This window comes from Cajanus cajan, chromosome 10 (assembly GCF_000230855.2).
Source record: "Cajanus cajan strain Asha chromosome 10, NIPB_CcT2T_4, whole genome shotgun sequence".
In the NCBI taxonomy this organism is placed as follows: Eukaryota; Viridiplantae; Streptophyta; class Magnoliopsida; order Fabales; family Fabaceae; genus Cajanus; species Cajanus cajan.
The window spans coordinates 41,318,735-41,336,858 of record NC_138526.1 but is presented as its reverse complement, the minus strand read 5'-3'; the positions used below and the strand labels follow the sequence as shown (position 1 = coordinate 41,336,858).

Here is an 18,124-nt window from a genome sequence, read left to right as displayed (position 1 = left end):
ATCGTTAGTAAAAGAACCGATTTTGTATATACATACAAAATCGGTTCTCATAAGACCGATTTTAAAAATAGAAACATTGCATACGTTTTTAAATCGGTTATTCTAAAACCGATTTTGTATATCATATATAAAATCAGTTCTAAAACAACCGATCTAAAAAGTAGTAACAAAATGGACCTTTTAAAATCGGTTAGATAATAACCAATTTTAAAACACCCTTTAAAATCGGTTAAAAATGAACCGATTTTAAAAGTTGTGATTTTAATTACAAAAATGCCACCGTCCCTCTTTTAAAATCGGTTCTCCTTTAACCGATTTTAAAACCCCGATCTTAAAAGCTATTTTTGCACTAGTGATTGGAACTATGTCACAAACCACTTGATCTTCATAGTTACCAATAGTGAACTTGACTTTCACTTGATTATTAACATTAATATCCCCATCTTCATTAATCCAATGAAGTTGATATGGTTTCGGATGGGGAATAATAGTAAGACCAAGCTTCTCCACCAACCTTGTACTACAACAATTACAACAAGACCCACTATCCACAATGAGAGAACAAGTATTATTAAGAATTTTACACCTTATGTGAAAAATATTCTCTCTTTGTGAAAGGTGAGACTGAGGTTGGTTTCCTAAAAGCCTTCTAATCATTAGAAGTTGACCATCACAAGGATATGCACTTTCAATGGGATGGTCTTCCTCACTTGATTCACTGTCACTGGAAGTAGTGGAACTAGATTCATCAACACTACTATAAATGTCTTGCCCCTTCAAAATCATCACCTTTTTAGTTGGGCATTGAGAGGCTATGTGTCCTCTCCCAAGACACTTAAAGCATTTGATATCACTAGTTTTGCTACTAGAAGTGACAATATTTTTATTTTTCTCATTTTCTTTTTCTTTTTCTTTTTCTTTGCCAAATTTCTTAGAGGTATCAAATTGACCCTCCCTCTTGTAGTCTTTCTTAACATAAGAGCTAGATTGAGTTTTACCTTTAAAAGAAGATTTTCTCAAATTTTGTTGTTCCACCCTTATACAAAGTTGGACCAAATCATCAAGGTCCCTATAAGGTAGTAACTCAACTCTATCTCTTATGTCAAAATTAAGACCACTTAGAAATCTAGCAATGGTCAATCTTTCTTCTTCCCTTATCCCAGCCCTCATGAGATACAACTCCATTTTTTGCCTATACTCCTCAACACTCATACCCTTTTGTTGGAGTCTTTGGAGCTTATCCATAAGCTCCCTACTATAATAAGAAGGTATGTGCCTTCTTCTCATAGCACTCCTCAACTCATTCCAATAAGTGATGGGAGGATCATTGTGAAGTCTTCTCTCTCTTTCCAAGGATGTCCACCAATACATGGCTTGTCCTTGAAAAGCTAGGGTGGCTAAAGGAACTTTTCTTTCCTCACCTACTTGATGACAAGTGAAGATTTGCTCCACTTTCATCTCCCAATCCAAGTAGATGTCCACATTATCTTTTCCATGAAAATAAGGGAGATCAACCCTTGATTCCCTCACTTTGTGTTCTTTAATGACTTTCCTAGGTGGGGGTTGATAGTAAGCATCCATTTGTATACTACCATCATTATTTTGACTTTGAGAATCATTGGAGCTCTTGGTTGAGCTCCTAGAAGAACCTTTTGGACTTTTATTTTTATTTAATCTTTTCAAAAGTTTTTCTTCTCGTTGCTTAATCTTTTGAATCTCTTGTTCTAAAGCCATGATTTGTACTTCCTTTACAAGTTTTTCTTTTTGTTTTTGAAGTATTTCATCATGCTTCCAAAGTTTTAGTGCCTCAACCTCCTTGACAATTCTTTTAAAACTTTTAGGAGATTCAAAGTCACTACTACTTTGAGAATGTTGACTCATGATTAAGCAATAAGATTTTATATGCTATGCAAAAAGTTATAAAATGTTTTTGGTATTTTCTAGGAATGAAAATAACACTTGGAAGTCTAAGTGTACAAGTTGCACTATATCTACAAGAAAATTTGGTATTTCAGACGGCAAAAATCCGTGGGAAATGCCCAAAATCCGTGGGTAATGAGGCATTTCCGACGGATTACCGACGGACACTAATCCGTCGGTAAATTGGACGTCTGAAATTTTCCCACGGATTTTAATCCATGGGTAACTTGGACGTCTGAAATTATAATCCGTCGGTAAATTGGACGTCTGAAATTATAATTTTTTTTAATTTTAATAAATTTATTAATGTAACAACCCTCATATTTGGCCTCTCAAGGGTTCTATTTCACGATATTTCATTGTTTAGTGTTTTATCCTTACTTGTGCAATTTCTGGGAAACTTCCCAGAAGGTCACCCATCCCTGTACTACTCTAGGTCAAGCACGCTTAACTGTGAAGTTCTTATGAGTAAGCTACCGAAATGTATATGTGTGTTGTCAGTATAACTTGTACAAATTAATTCATTTAAGTCATTCTCAAATATACAATCTCATATTTGTACTATAATAATAATATATAATAATTTTATATTACAAATAATAATAATTAATAATAATAATATATTTAATTATTATTTATTTATATGTACTTACTTTTATAATTAACGTCTACTTATTTTTATTTAAAATTATAATTTAAATTATTTTATTTTATAATTTATAATGATAATATAATTTAAAAAATTATAAATATTTATTTAATACATACTTATAAATTAAATTTTAATATTTTAAATAAATTATTAATTAATTTAATATATTTAGTTACCTTAAATCAAACATATAAAATTCAAAAAATGTATTTATCCTTGTTGTTTTTTTTTTCTAATTATCAACTATTAATAAAATACTAACTTAAAATCTTATCTAATTATATATAATATTCTCATATCAAATTTAAAATCAGATATTAGTTATACAAAAATATTAAGATCATATAGTAAAACCAGATATTAATTATACAAAAATATTAAGATCATATACTAAATTTTCAATAAGATTTTAGTTAAATAATTTAAAATAATTAATGTTTCAATTATATTGTTAATTCACAAATAATTTATTCCAAAACTAATTAATTTTTTATATTAATTATTAGTAAAATTTAGTAACTTTTAATTTAACAATTAATTAGATCGATAAATTTCAACACACACCATGAGTTACTGAGCGGAATAACTTTACCAAAGAGTTATTTTATAAGTTTCTTAAATCAAACATATAAAATTCAAAAAATGTATTTATCCTTGTTTTATTTTTTAATTATCAACTATTAATAAAATACTAACTTAAAATCTTATCTAATAATATCATAATATTTTCATATCAAATTTAAAACCAGTTCTTACATTTTCGACAAATATAAATTTGTCTGAAATATTTCATCAATAATATAGCTTTTCCTACAAAAAAATTTCTCATCGAAAATATAAATTTTTCAACAGATTTAATTTTGTTTTATAAGAAATCATCTTTGATTAATATAAAATTTTGTATATATGATTTAAGAGTAAAATATTTTTAATTTAACGGTTGAATTTACAAAATTAACATTTAATATAAAGTTATACGTCATCTTGTAACTGATTTTGTCTAAAAAATAATAGATAATCATACCCTTAACTGATTTTTATTTTATATATTCTAATTTTATTTGTAATAATATGATTATATATTTAAATAATTTAATTTTAGTAATTTTTTAAGTATATTTTTGTCTTTTCACTTAAAATATTTGAATTTCCATATTTTAATTTGAATTATTTTTTAAGTATATTTTTGTCTTTTTGTCTTAAATTTTTGAATTTCTATATTGTAATTTAAATAATTTTTTATTTCTATTATTTATTAATTCTTTTCTTTTTTAATGTTTTATAACATTATTAAAATTTTATAATTTTAATCTCTCTAATTTTATCTTACTTTTTATTTTATAAATATAATTTAGATTATTCATTTTATAATTAAATTAATTTTTTTAAATTTTTTATGAGTTTACATTCTAAGAATGTATTGAAATTCCTCAATTTTGAATTTTAAAAAAAATAATTTTTCACAGAATTTCCCACGGATTTATCCGTGGGTAATTTCCCACGGACTAATCCGTGGGTAATTTCCCACGGACTAATCCGTGGGTAATTTCCCACGGATTAGTCCGTGGGTAATTTCCCACGAATTTTCCCACGGACAAATTACCCACGGATTAGTCCGTGGGAAATTACCCACGGATTAGTCCGTGGGAAATTACCCACGGATAAATCCGTGGGAAATCCGTGGGAAATTCTGTGAAAAATTATTTTTTTTTAAATTCAAAATTTTATTAAATAATTATCCTATTTAAAGATATTAAATCAATCATAATTATGTAAATCAAAACAAATTCATTCATACAAAATAAAATATCATACATAACAAATAAAGTTTAGGAGTTCAAATTTAAAAATAACATATAGTACGATCAGTAGTAGAATTATAACATAATGTCTAATAATCAGAATATCTATATTGTTGCTATCTAATAATCAAATATTGAGGAATTTCAATACATTCTTAGAATGTAAACTCATAAAAAATTTAAAAAATTTAATTTAATTATAAAATGAATAATCCAAATTATATTTATAAAATAAAAAGTAAGATAAAATTAGAGAGATTAAAATTATAAAATTTTATTAATGTTATAAAATATTTAAAATGAAAAGAATTAATAAATAATAGAAATAAAAATTATTAAAATTAAAATATAGAAATTCAAAAATTTAAGACAAAAAGACAAAAATATACTTAAAAAATAATTCAAATTAAAATATAGAAATTCAAATATTTTAAGTGAAAGACAAAAATATACTTAAAAAATTATTAAAATTAAACTATTTAAATATATAATCATATTATTACAAATAAAATTAGACAAAATCAGTTACAAGATGACGTATATTACCCTTTATCTATTACTATAGATAATCAAACAACTATATATTTAACTATTTTTCTTCTATTCATTTTCTCTGTCTTTATCTCTACTTTCTATATATAGATTCATTGAAGTTTTAAATACTCATATTTATACTCGTTACTTTGTATTTTACTGATTTATTTAAATATAAAATTCAGAAATCAATAAAATGTAAATTTAAGAAATTACTACAACTTAAAGAGATTTTTAAATCAATCAGTTATTAGGAACAAAAATAATTATTTAGTGTAATTATTTTAACTTTAATGTTTTAAGTTTTAAATAAAGAAGATTTAATCTAGAAAAAATTTCATTAACCCCTACTTGAAGTTTTTCTCAATAACGTCATACATATATCTCTTCTCAAATTTTTAAGTGAGTATTAATTTTCTTATTTATTTATTTAAGAGGCACATACAACTACTTATATAAGATAATACTGTTTATATACTATTAAGAGAAAATAATTTATTAATACAAATATCAATAATTAAATGAGATTTGATCTCTTATTTCATTATTTCAACTTTTTTGAAATTTATTTTAAATATCATGCACACTGTGATTTAAAAAAATATATTAAATTTAAGTAATAATTTTAAAAATGAATTGAAAAAAATCTTATTTTCAAAATTGAAGATCAATGAAAGTTTTCATCAAAATGACATAGTATTGGATGTAATTTAGAAATAAATGATAGATACATATATATGATTTGCAGAACATAATTTAACTTTTTTCCCCTTATTTAATTAATAACGTTATTTTTAAAGAGATGAGTGATTTTTAAAAATTAAAGAAAAGATGTGTGTTATTCTTAAATTTGAACATCATGTGTTGGTATTTTTCAAGATAAGTAACAAAAAACACATTTACGCTAATTAGTTTATAATTTATAATAACCTAAACATATAATTATATATAGGTAATATAAGTCATACCTCACACACTTTGATTTATATTTATCTTATTTATATTTTGAAAACACCCATATAATAATGAAAACATTATATAGTGCATTGTTGTGTGTATTGATGCGATTATGATTGGTTGCATTTGAAAAATAATTGGCTTAAATTTTATTTAATAATTTCAGACGTGGGAAACTCCGCCAGAAATTTCAGATGGATTTTAATCCGTGGGAAACTTCGTCAAAAATTTTAGACGGATTTAAATCCGTGGGAAATTCCGTCGGAAATTTCAGACGGATATAAATCCGTAGGAAATTCCGTCGGAAATTTCCCACGGATATAAATCCGTCGGAAATTCCTTCATGTAAAAATCCGTGGGAAATTCCCGACGGATTTTGGTCCGTGGGAAATAATCCGTGGGAAATTTGACTTTTTCTTGTAGTGTATCAAGGGAGGTGAGCTACAAAGAGTCACTTAATAACCAAGCCTTTTCAAGTGGAAATCACTAAACTCCTTTATGGTACTTCCAATTCCCCAAAACTTTTCACAAAAATTTTGAATGCTTTTTTTCACAATTTGTTTGTTTTTGAGACTAAACTAAACTTGAGCAAGTAAAACTACACAAGTCTAGACGTTTCAAGGCAGCAAAATAAAGCAATTAAAAGACAAAGAACTTAAAGGAAGCAAGATAAGTAACTAGTCGGGTTCCCTAAGTGGAAGCTTGAAACATATGAAATTTCCAAGCCACTTCCACTAGCACTATACGTGAGGATGCTAACAAGGATTTAGATATACCTGACCAGCTTCTTAATACTCCCTCCAAGCTTTACAAATTGATTTTAAAATACAAAAGAGATTGCAAAATTTAAACTAGCCTAGAAAGCAATAAATGGCGGTTTTGGTGACCAACTAGTGACGGATTTGTTGTGCAAATTTTCCAACACTTAATCAAGTGTTTAATCCGCCACTAATCCTTCAATATGATGCTACTGGACCTGCAAAAGAAACACAACAAAAAGGTTAATGGTGGCTGCCTCACAAGGTGAAAGGAATGGTCACTCAAGTGAAGGAAGTTTAGGAGAAGTTTTGGTCACTAAATTAAGTCAAATTTTTAGGTCTTAGTGTCCAAACTTTTCCTACTCTTTGTTGAGCAATGCTTGATCCTTGAGCAAGGATTTGAGGCCACTTCCAGCACAGGTAAATTATTGAAAGAAAACTAGACAAGCAATAAAGCACAATTTGGAAAGCTTATACCAAAAGTTAAGAGTAATATGTATATATGACAAGACTCAAAGAAGTTCAACAAGTAAAACTGGAAAATAAGACTCCAAATAAAGCTAGCACTCAGTTAGGAATGTTCCTAGATAGGTACTAGAGTAGATGAACAAAACAAAAAAAATTTGAAAGCAATTGGATAAGTATAGAACAAATAGTAGTCAAAACAATAACAAGGAATCAAATGGATTTTTATCAATGAACACCTCACGGCTTTTTCAATTTAAAATGTCTTATAATTTTTTTTTTTAATTCTTTCTTTTTCTAGTCTCAAATTAAGACTCCAGAGAAGGTGTTTGCCTTTTGTTTCAAATTTTTCTAAGATTCCAAGCTATAGAAACCGAGACTACAAATTAGCCAAAAATTAGGTCAAAATTCAAGTAAACTTGAGAAACTAGTGCACTAGTCTTTAGGTTTTGGTTTGGATTCCTTTTGAACTCTTTTTCTTTTGAACTTTAGGTCTTTTCTTTTGTTTTAGGCTCTGTTTTATCTCTGTTTTCAGCCTCTAATTTTTTTAAAATTGAATCCACAAGAATGAGTGCACTAGAAGTAGAATTAAGCACTTGAAATTTTGAGTCAAAATTTTTTTATAAGATTTTCAATGGAAAGTGATTTGAAAACTTAAGAACACAATGGAAACCTAACTCTAAGGAAACTTGCTAGGACTAATAGCAAATCATGAACACAATAAGGTAAAAGAAAAAGCACATATAGGTAGGCACAAATGAAGTATGACCGAATCAACAATGTAGACACAAAATTCAAAATAACACTAGGTTAAACATGCTATTCAAGGAATTTGCAACATATAAGGACTAAACACAAACTTCTAAGACAAAACATAGATTCAAAACCAAAATCTAAATGCAATGCATGAGGTCCAATCACGGACACATACAAGGAATGGAGAGACTCAAAATAAACTCAAAATTAGCACAAAGCAAATAGTTCCTAACAAGTTGATTATGGAAGAAAAATCAAGACAATCAACAATGGATCTATGAACTCAATAACATCAAAATATAGATCCGAATTTTGAAACTCAAACAAGACAAACACAAGAACACACAAAGACACAAGAAGAACACGGATACAAAAAGGATGAAGCAAAACTTATCTCCTTGAAGAACCTTGTTCTTGATACCAAAAATGATGGAGGTGAGTAGTAGGAGTGAAGCTCAAACTCTTCCTAAACTCCTCCTAGGCTCGGATCTTCTTCACTGGAGATAGAAACACACTTGAAGAACTCGTGAAGATGAAGAACAATCTGCGGAAATGGAAGAAGGAAGCACCCAAGCTCAAGAACTCAAGGGATTGCACACTTCAAAGTGAAGGAAACTAGGTTTTCCTAAGGTTTTTGAAGGCATTCTCTTAGGTTTTCTCTCTTGGATATTTCGGTGACTTTTGAGGGAATTAGCTGAAGTAATTGTTCAGAAATTCTCATATAATCCAAAGTGTTTTTACAAGGAGGGAAGAGATACAATTATAGGAGGAAAATTAGGTCAAGCTTGGCGGCAACCAAGTAGGCATAGTTGGCGCCAAGTTTGAATTTCAAATTTTGAATTTGAAATTCAAACTTTGGCCACTCACATGCTTAAACCGGATTGCTACCTTCATTTAGGAGTCATTTAGGAGTGATTTGAAGTGAATTTGAGCTCACATGGCCGGAACTACTACATGCCATCCATGTGACTCAAATTCATCTCAAATTACTTCTAAATGATGCATAAATGAAATCTAATTCTCCTATTAATGTATTCTTCATATAATCCTAATCTAATGACCGAAATACATTGGTCTAATGAATACAATGAATAGGAAAAAATATAAGAAGAAGAATGAGCCCAATATTGGGTATCAAAAGCCCAAAGCTCAAGAAGCCCAAAATTAAGCCCAAGACACCTAAACCCTAATCTATGGTCAAAATACAAGACCAACATCAAAGTAAATTCCTATACTAAGAAAATACAATTAGACATGGTGTTCAATCAATTAAAGCCCAAGTGAGAAGCACCCTAGGCCCACCAAGCCCATTGGGCCCACTAAGCTTTGAAGCAGTAAAATCTTCAAGTAAACCTCCTGGCCATTGCTCTAGTGGTTGGGCCTTTAGCCCATGCTCTTCCATCATGTTTAAAACATGATTTTATGTAAGATCTAGTTAATTAGCGATCTTTTTCAAGATTTTAATAAAATTACATATTATTTAGTTTATCTCTAATGTAAATTTATATAAATATATATATATATATATATATATAAATATATATATATATATATAAATTATTACATAAAAAATCATTTCTCTTTAAAATAAAATGATTTGGTCATAAATATATGAAGGAAAAAAGTGGGTCTTTGGAATGCCGTTTAGATCAACAAATTAAACATCATAGTATATCTAGTAATCATTCCCATGGAGTATTGGTATTATTGCTCGCTAATTAACAAATGCCATCATGTTTCCATGCCAATAATGGCTTCGTAACACCCGAAACAACCGCTAAAACTAGCGGAACACAACTTCCCTCTCTCATCCCTCCCATTTATATACCATCCTCTTCCCTCTCCTCTCTTACTTTTCCTCTCCTCCGCCGCGTCCCCGCGCGGCCACCACCCCCTCCTTCTCCTTCTTCCAATATCCAAAACACACACAACACAAAAACACAAAAAAAAAGAAGTAAAAAACATAAAATAAAATAAAAAAATGAAAACCACCTTCAAGCACACACCCTCCTCCTCCTCCTCCTCCTCGTCGTCGTACCCAACAACAATAATAACAGCAGTGGTGTTGTTTCTGAGTTTGGGGGCATGCCTGGCGCAGCAAGAGCTGGGGGCGAAAAAGGCGGCGGAGCAGGTGACGGAGCTGGACACGTGCGACGGCGTGTTTCTGACGTACGCGCTGATAGGGCGCGAGAAGGAGTACCCGCACGTGACGAACACGTTAAAGCAGGCTTGGGCATTCAAGGCGGAAGCGACGGTGACCAACGTAGGGGACGAGGAGGTGCAGGGGTGGAAGATGTTCATCGGCTTCCAGCACCGCGAGATTCTCGTCTCCGCCGACGGCGCCGTCCTCGTCGACGCCGGCGACTTCCCCGCCGAGGTGGGAAATGGGACCACGCTCTCCGGAACCGCCATGACGGACCTGAAGACCGCCATTGACACCGCCGGGGATCTTGATCAGATGAGGGCCAGGGTTGAGATAGTTGGAACGCAGTTTGGGCTCGGCGCTGGGGCCACTCCTATGCCCAAAACTATTCACCTTGTTAACGATGGATTCAAATGCCCTGCACCTAGTCGTCGAGGTATCATCATATATTTTATGCTTATGCCATCTCTTTCTCTTTTCTCACGTCGTTACGTTGATTTCATGCAAACTCAGTAATAAGGGAATGTGTAGTTTCAAAAGTTCTGAATTGTGGGGTGTTCAGATGACTTTACTTCTTAAAATTTGAATCAAATTGATTGATACTTTTAATTTTAATGATTGGTTTAATATATTATTTCATACAATGCTTTTTATGCATTATTTTTTTTTATAGCGTTAAAATGGAGCGACGAAATATACTGAAATTTGCATGCTTTTCTTATTTTTCATGTTGTTTTACTATGTCCTTTATATGTATACTTCTTAAAACATGTGATAAATTGCTAACTCACGGGGTGAGGAGGAAGATAGACTCCTTTAAAGAGGTAGAAAAAAGAGGGCGTAAAAAGAATTGTGTGAAATAATTAGTTTTTTTTTTCTTCTTTCTTTTGATTTATGTAAAACATTAGCTCGTAATAAGGTGTTGATTTACGAGATAGATTCAATTTTAAAAAATGGATGAATTAGACTAATGGTGTTAGTTATGTGAATCAAACAACGTATACTTGACATAAGGGATTATGGACCATTCATATCAACAAATGAGTAGAAGGAAAATACAAAATGAAAAAGTGGAACGAAAGGCTAATTGTCATATGTGCATGATATATTGAGCACACTTGGAATAGTACTGTTAAATTTATTCAAATGAAATGAACTATATATGCATGATAATTATACATTTGCTAGTCTTTCATAATCGCCCAAGAGGACATGAACAAATAATTTCTGTGTCTACAAATTGAAAACAATGCAACAGTTGCACCGGAATAACATATGGATTATAATCATTACTTTTAACACGATATGAATGGATACACGGATAATGGATTGTTTTTTACATGCGTGTGAATTAATGGTGCAGCCACGAGAATGTTCGTATGTTGCAGAAAGGACCCAAAAGTGAAGGCGAAGCTCGCAAAGAAAACCAAGTACCCTCCACGTCGCTACGGAGACCTAACCATAGCTTACGACGTGCTCCAAGCGAATCAGAACAACTACTACGTGCAGGTGACAATCGACAACAACCACCCACTGGGTCGTCTCGATCACTGGAACCTCACATGGGAGTGGCAAAAGGGAGAGTTCATATACAGCATGAAAGGAGCCTTCGCTCGCATAAAGGACCCTTCCGAGTGCTTGTACGGCACCGCAGGAAAATTCTACAAAGACATGGATTTCTCACAGGTCGCAAACTGTGCCAACAAGCCAATCCTCTCAGACCTTCCTTCAGAACGAGCACAAGACGACAAAGTTGGGAAGCTCCCATGGTGCTGCAAGAACGGCACCGTTTTGCCCCCACTCATGGACAAGAACAAAGCTAGGTCAATTTTCCAGATGCAAGTGTTCAAGATGCCACCAGACACCGACAACAGGACAACGATAACTCCTCCAATAAAGTGGAACATTGATGGCGTCATAAACCCTAAGTACAAATGCGGTGCCCCAGTTAGGGTTGACCCTCAGATCTTCCCTGACCCGAGTGGACTCATGGCGATTTCAACGGCTGTTGCCAGCTGGCAGATATCATGCAACATCACCAAACCGAAGCCTCAGGAAACTCGTTGTTGTGTCTCGTTTTCAGCGTTCTACAACGAGTCTGCGATCCCATGCAACACGTGTGCATGTGGCTGCGACGATACGAGGAAGTGCAACTCTAGGGCATCCCCGTTGCTTCTCCCGCCAGAGGCTCTTCTTGTTCCGTTCGAGAATAGGACCCTGATGGCACGTGCGTGGGCCAAGTTGAAGCACTTGCACGTGCCGAGCAGGATGCCGTGTGGGGAAAACTGCCCCGTCAGCATCAACTGGCACGTGAGTTCGGATCACAAGAACGGGTGGACGGCCAGGATCACGCTCTTCAACTGGGAGGAGTATGCGTTTGATGATTGGTTCACTGCGGTTCAGATGAAGAGGACTTTCGAGGATTTTGAGGATGTGTATTCCTTCAACGGGACCAGAATTCCTGGTCTCAAGACCATTTTCTTTGAAGGGTTGAAGGGTTTGAATTATTTGGCTGGAGAGACCAATGGAACGCATACTAGGGACCCTAGAGTGCCAGGGAAACAACAATCTGTTCTTACCTTCAAAAAGAAGCACGTAAAGGACTTTGATGTGACACGTGATGCGTTCCCCTCTAAGGTTTTCTTCAATGGAATGGAGTGTTCGCTTCCTCCGGTTAGACCTGCCAAAGCTTCGGGCCATAAATCTTCCATCAGTGTCATTGCAATTATTTTCACTGCGTTCATGACTTTCTTCATGATGTGAGGACACAACAGAGAATGAAGCGCTTGGTTTTGGCACGGATCTGCTTTAAGAGGCTTTGGTTTTCTTCTCGTCGGGGCTGCTTTTTTTTAATATATATCACTCTCATCAACGACGGGGTGCTTATGCAAATTGGGCAGGTAGCTAACGATGCATGATGTTGTGATGATGAGAGCATGTGATGAGGGATGGAGCCTTTTGTGTAAAAGTAACTGTGTATGATACAAGATTGTGTGTGGAACTTATACGAGTTCAGTACGTACGTATCTAGCTCATTTTACAATTAGATGCCATTTTTTGTTTCACCAACGTTAATTTAGTGTATGGATTATTTATTAGTTCATGTAGATACGTTTCAAACCAAGTGTCTACCTTTTCTGATTGGTTAGCTCATTTCTAGCTTTAATCCAAATCTTCTCGCAGATTTGATCATGGGTTGCTTATCTTAGTTTAATTTATTATTTCTTTGGTTTAAATAGATTGAAAACAGAGTAATCAAATTAGTAAAGAAGACAATAGGACGCAGCGAATTTTGAGTAATACACTACATTAGCTCCTAAAATTACTTTTAATTTAGTTTTCCAAATTTTAAAATTTTTACTTTAATCTCTAATTTTAATTAAAAGGTAGTTATTTTACGACTATAAATTATAAAAACAAAGCCGGTAAGACTTAATTAACGAAATTTTAGTGATTTTTTTTTATGATTTTAGAGATTGCTCGTAATTTTAGAATATATTTGAATATATTAGTCTATAAATGAGTTCCAACGTAAAAAAAATAAAGATATAATTATTTTCTAATAAAATTCAAAATCTATCTTGTCAATAAAAGCAAGGCAAATACAATTGTCGGTAAAAGCAACGTTATGGCCTAAAGATCTAAACCCTTAAGATAGATAAGGCTAAAAATAACTTTTATAAAGCTACACAACATATATAATATATAAACAATTATTTTAACACTCCCTAGAGTTGAAGCATATAAGTTGCGTATGCATCAAACTTGGAACATATAAACTGAATCCTAGGTCTTCTTAAAGACTTAGAATGTCTGCAAGCTGGTAAACTCAATAATAAGTTCCTTTGACAACAGTTTTTCTCAGATGAAATAATAATCAATCTCTATGTGTTTTGTTCTCTCATGAAATGTTGGATTGGAGGTAATATGAAGGGTTACTTGACTATCACAGTACAACTTCATCTGCTTAACTTCACAAAATATTAACTCTTGAAAGAGATGTTTAATCCACACAATTTTAAAAGTAGCCAAAGTCATAAATCTATATTCAACTTCTGCATTGGATTGGGCAATAACACTTTGTTTCTTGCTCTTCCAAGAATGATATTTCCTCCAATAAATACACAATGTCCAATGGTGGATCTGTTGTCTAAGGGACAACTAGCCTAATTTTCATCACAAGACCCTGAGACTTGAGTATTTCCCTTTTCCTCATACAACATCCCTTATCCTGCTGGATCATTTTTAATATATTTGAGGATGCGAATCACAACATTCTAATGGTCGGATTCTGCATGAATTGACTAACAACTCCAACTAAAAATGAAATATCAAATCTTGTAATAGTGAGATAAATGAGTTTTTCTATCAGCCTCCTATATCTTTTTGGATCTAAAAATATTTCACCTTGGTCTATCATTAACTTCTGATTTGGGTCCATAGGACTATCAATTAGCCTGTAGTTTTCCAAACTTGTCTCCTTTAAAATATCAAGAGGATATTTTCTTTGTGAAATTACAACTCCTTCCTTTGATTGAGCCACTTTGATACCAAGGAAATATTTAAGAAAACCAAGATCTTTGGTCTGAAAATGCTTGAATAAGTTTTATTTTAGGTGAGAAATCCTAGTAGCATCATTGTTAAGTCTCAATTACACTTCTTTTTGGACAAGACTTGTTGAACAATTCCACTCATTCTTTGAACCATTGCAATATAATTGTTCTCTTTTTGATTCATTTTGTGTGAAGATATAGCTAACCTATAATTTAGCTAACAATACACTAATACACCTCATTTTTGTGCAGGTATTGAACTAGAGAATTGAGGATTGAAGACCCATAGGATTGGAAACCTAAGGAGCTAAGGAGCAGAGAAGAGTGACTGCGTCGGACGCAAGATGACCCGCGTCGGGCTTGAGCAGAACAGAGTGCCTTATCTCTGCAAGTTATATATGCGTCGGGCGCAAGACTACCCGTGCCGGACGTGATCGAGGCAGAGAGTGACTCAAACTCTCTGGAAGACATTACGCCAAACATAAAAGGAAATTGCGCCGGGCGTGTCCTGAGGTAGATAGTGTTCAACTTCTCTAGAAAGGCCCTGCGCCGGGCGCAAAGACTTATGCGCTGGGCGCGTAACCCTAATCTGACTCCCCAAGCTCGTATTTGAAGACATTTTTCGAGGGCTTCTTCCTCATTCACACATTGGACGCGTTTTAGGAGCTGAGGAAGGGATTCGCGGAGCTTGGGGTCGTTCGTGTGTGGGTCTTTCCTTCGGTTCTTCATTCTCTCTTCATCTCTATTTTTTGCTTACCCTCATTGTTTTGAGTGGTTCTACCCATTGTTTTGTGGGGTTAGATGTAACCAACGTACTCTATTGTAATCCTTACATCTTTTAATGATATATATACATGTTGTTTCAATCATTGTTGTGTATGTTTCTATTCATAATGCTTGCTTTGGATTGATCCTCCTTTGCATGATATAGGTTCCATTGGGTGTTGATGTGACACCCTCTACCCCAACATAATTACTTAATAAGCATTAACTATATAAAAAAAAAATATATATTAGAGTGATAATAAATATCATAAGGTAGAAGATGCACATTCGTAATTAACATTTATACCAAACTCAAGAAGTCATAATAAAACAAAGATTATAAATTAATCCCAGTAAAGGTGGCAGTGCCTCCTAGTTAGGAATCAATTTATAATCTTTTTTATATCATACAAATATATTTAAATTTCAAAAGAAGGAAAATAAAACATTATTATCCCAGAAAGAAGCCTAGCTAAGCCCAATGTCACATCCTATCAGAGCATGCCCACTTAAGCCTCTAGACTTCATTACCAACATCCTCATGATTAAGATTACCTGCAACATAAATTTAAACATATACAAGAATAACAAGAGGAGTGAGAAACTTCTCACTTAGTTGCAGGTATAGAAATAAAAGTTAAATAGCACACACACATACAATATAATCAATATCATATATATATATAAATGTACATTTATAAATCATGCAATGATTTTATTGACTCGACTCACAAAATGCATGCATGTGGCGCCATACGGAAGTTTCAGAATTTATCACTGGTGACCCAAAGGTACACCTATCACTGGTGTTCATACACCTCGTTAGCATGTTACATCACTGGTGTCCCGAAGGCACACCTATCACTGGTGTTCATACACCTTGTTAGCATCACTGGTATGCGGCCTCAGCGGCACACCTGGAATAATATATGCATATGATGCATGTCATACATTCATAGACTCAACATTTAGCATATTACACATATAAGATTCATATTTCATAATTATGATTTATTTTATTAATCTAACTTTAATAGTCCAACGGTCCAATGGTCCAATCAGTCCAATAGTCCAACGGTTCAATGGTCCATTCATGGATCATAGGTCACAAGTCATGACTACATATTTCATACAGTCATATCCTCATAGGTCCGCACAGGTCTCATATATACTTCATATACTCAAGTCATAATAAGATCTTCATAAGTTCGTATAGGTATTTTTTATTTTAAAACTTATTCATTTTTAACATCAATTACATATTTATTAATTAATAGGAGGCTTAGCCTTCCATATCTTTATTAATAAACAATTTATTTATTTTTCTTTTATAAAAATAGTATAGTTATTATTTACTACAGACAAGAAATCAAGTAATATAAAAAGCAAAGCACATTAATAACAATATTTCATACAAACAACAGACATAAGATCGGGAGCCAATCTACAAACAACTATTTAACGATTACTCCCACACCCCCAAGCGAGGTTTCCCACTCCCCCCCTTACCTGGATATACAGAAATTTGGGCAGAATCTCGCTAAAACTTAGAGCAGAACTTCTTTCCCTAGGCTCCTTCAGTCTAAGCAGAACGTAGAGAGAAAAATTACAAGAGAAGAGAAATGAGAAGTGTTTTAGGGAGATTCTGAAATGAAGAATTGAGGGGCTATTTATAGCCTTCAAAAGACATTAAAATATAAGGAAATTAGGTTTAGTGGATGAGTTAGTGGTGGTAGTGGAGGAGTTAGTGGTGATGGTGGATGGTTAGTGGAGTTTAGTGGACACGTCCTTTGGCACTCCCATTTTGACCTTCTAGACGACTGAATTTGGTCACGAGGTCTTCATGAAAGTTGTAGCTTAGGATGTTATCTTTTCAATCGTTTTGGAATCACCGAAAAAGGAGATCTATAACTCCAGATATGACTGTTTTAGTGAACAGGGGTCAGGCTGCCAGCGTGAGTTAAATATGTTGCGGTTTTTAGAATATTCAACATGGTAGATGAAGGAATTTGAAAATGGTTTCTTCATAAAAGTTATAGTATTTTATCTTAGCTTTCCATTGATATAAAGTTTGTATCATTTGGACAACCACAGACCGAGTTATGCCCCAAAAACCGAGGCTTGCCAGTCAGCCCAGCGAAAACGATTTTAACAAAAAGAAAGTTTACAACTATCTAATTAAGCCCAACAATATACATATGTTTCTAAAGCCTATAATTAAGCATAAATGGAGTGTGAATTAGCTACAATTGAAGTAAAATATAATCACCAAATTATGACTAAATAATAATAATAATAATAATAGTAATAATAACCATTTTGAAAACTGGGATGTTACAGTTGGAAAATAACCATTGAAACTAGCTCTGAAACAAATGCCTAGTGGGAAATGTATCTAAGAATGGAGTTTGGCCCATTAGTAGTCTTAAACCCTAGCCCGTAATGCGGGTGTAGGTATTGGATACTCAAGGAATTGATATTCAATATTTGCACCTAGGCTCTTGCTCTAAGGGATTAGGTTTGAGTAAACTTATGGGTTGACTAAGCAATGTTTGTAACAAAAGATTAAGGATTCATTAGTGTAACGTTTGGTGAAATCTGACCCCACAATTTCACAAAAATCATAATACCATTTCTACCCTTTTCCACTCACAAACAACTATTTTTATAATTTAACCTTCCAGTAGTCATGATCTTAAATTCACATTTGCATGACAAACGACTAAAATTGGAATTATTCTTTAGTCACGAATAGTCAATAAATGCTTATGTTACCTACTAATCCCTATGGATACGATAATTTTACTACTTGAACGGCC

General features: G+C 33.0%; 1 protein-coding gene across 1 annotated transcript; it reads left to right on the top strand.

The window, feature by feature from the left end:
* Positions 1-9,682: 9,682 nt before the first annotated feature.
* On the top strand, positions 9,683-12,752 carry LOC109793317 (COBRA-like protein 10). Its single transcript, XM_020352784.3, has 2 exons — positions 9,683-10,423; positions 11,351-12,752. Exons 1-2 carry the CDS (start codon positions 9,826-9,828, stop codon positions 12,748-12,750), a joined length of 1,998 nt encoding a protein of 665 aa, XP_020208373.1. The 5' UTR covers positions 9,683-9,825; the 3' UTR covers positions 12,751-12,752.
* The last annotated feature ends 5,372 nt before the right edge of the window (positions 12,753-18,124 follow it).

Coding starts and splice junctions, on each gene's coding strand:
- LOC109793317 (XM_020352784.3), top strand. CDS start 9,826: ATGAAAACCACCTTCAAGCACACACCCTCCTCCTCCTCCTCCTCCTCG. Junction 10,424..11,350: donor CCCTGCACCTAGTCGTCGAG/GTATCATCATAT, acceptor TTAATGGTGCAG/CCACGAGAATGTTCGTATGT.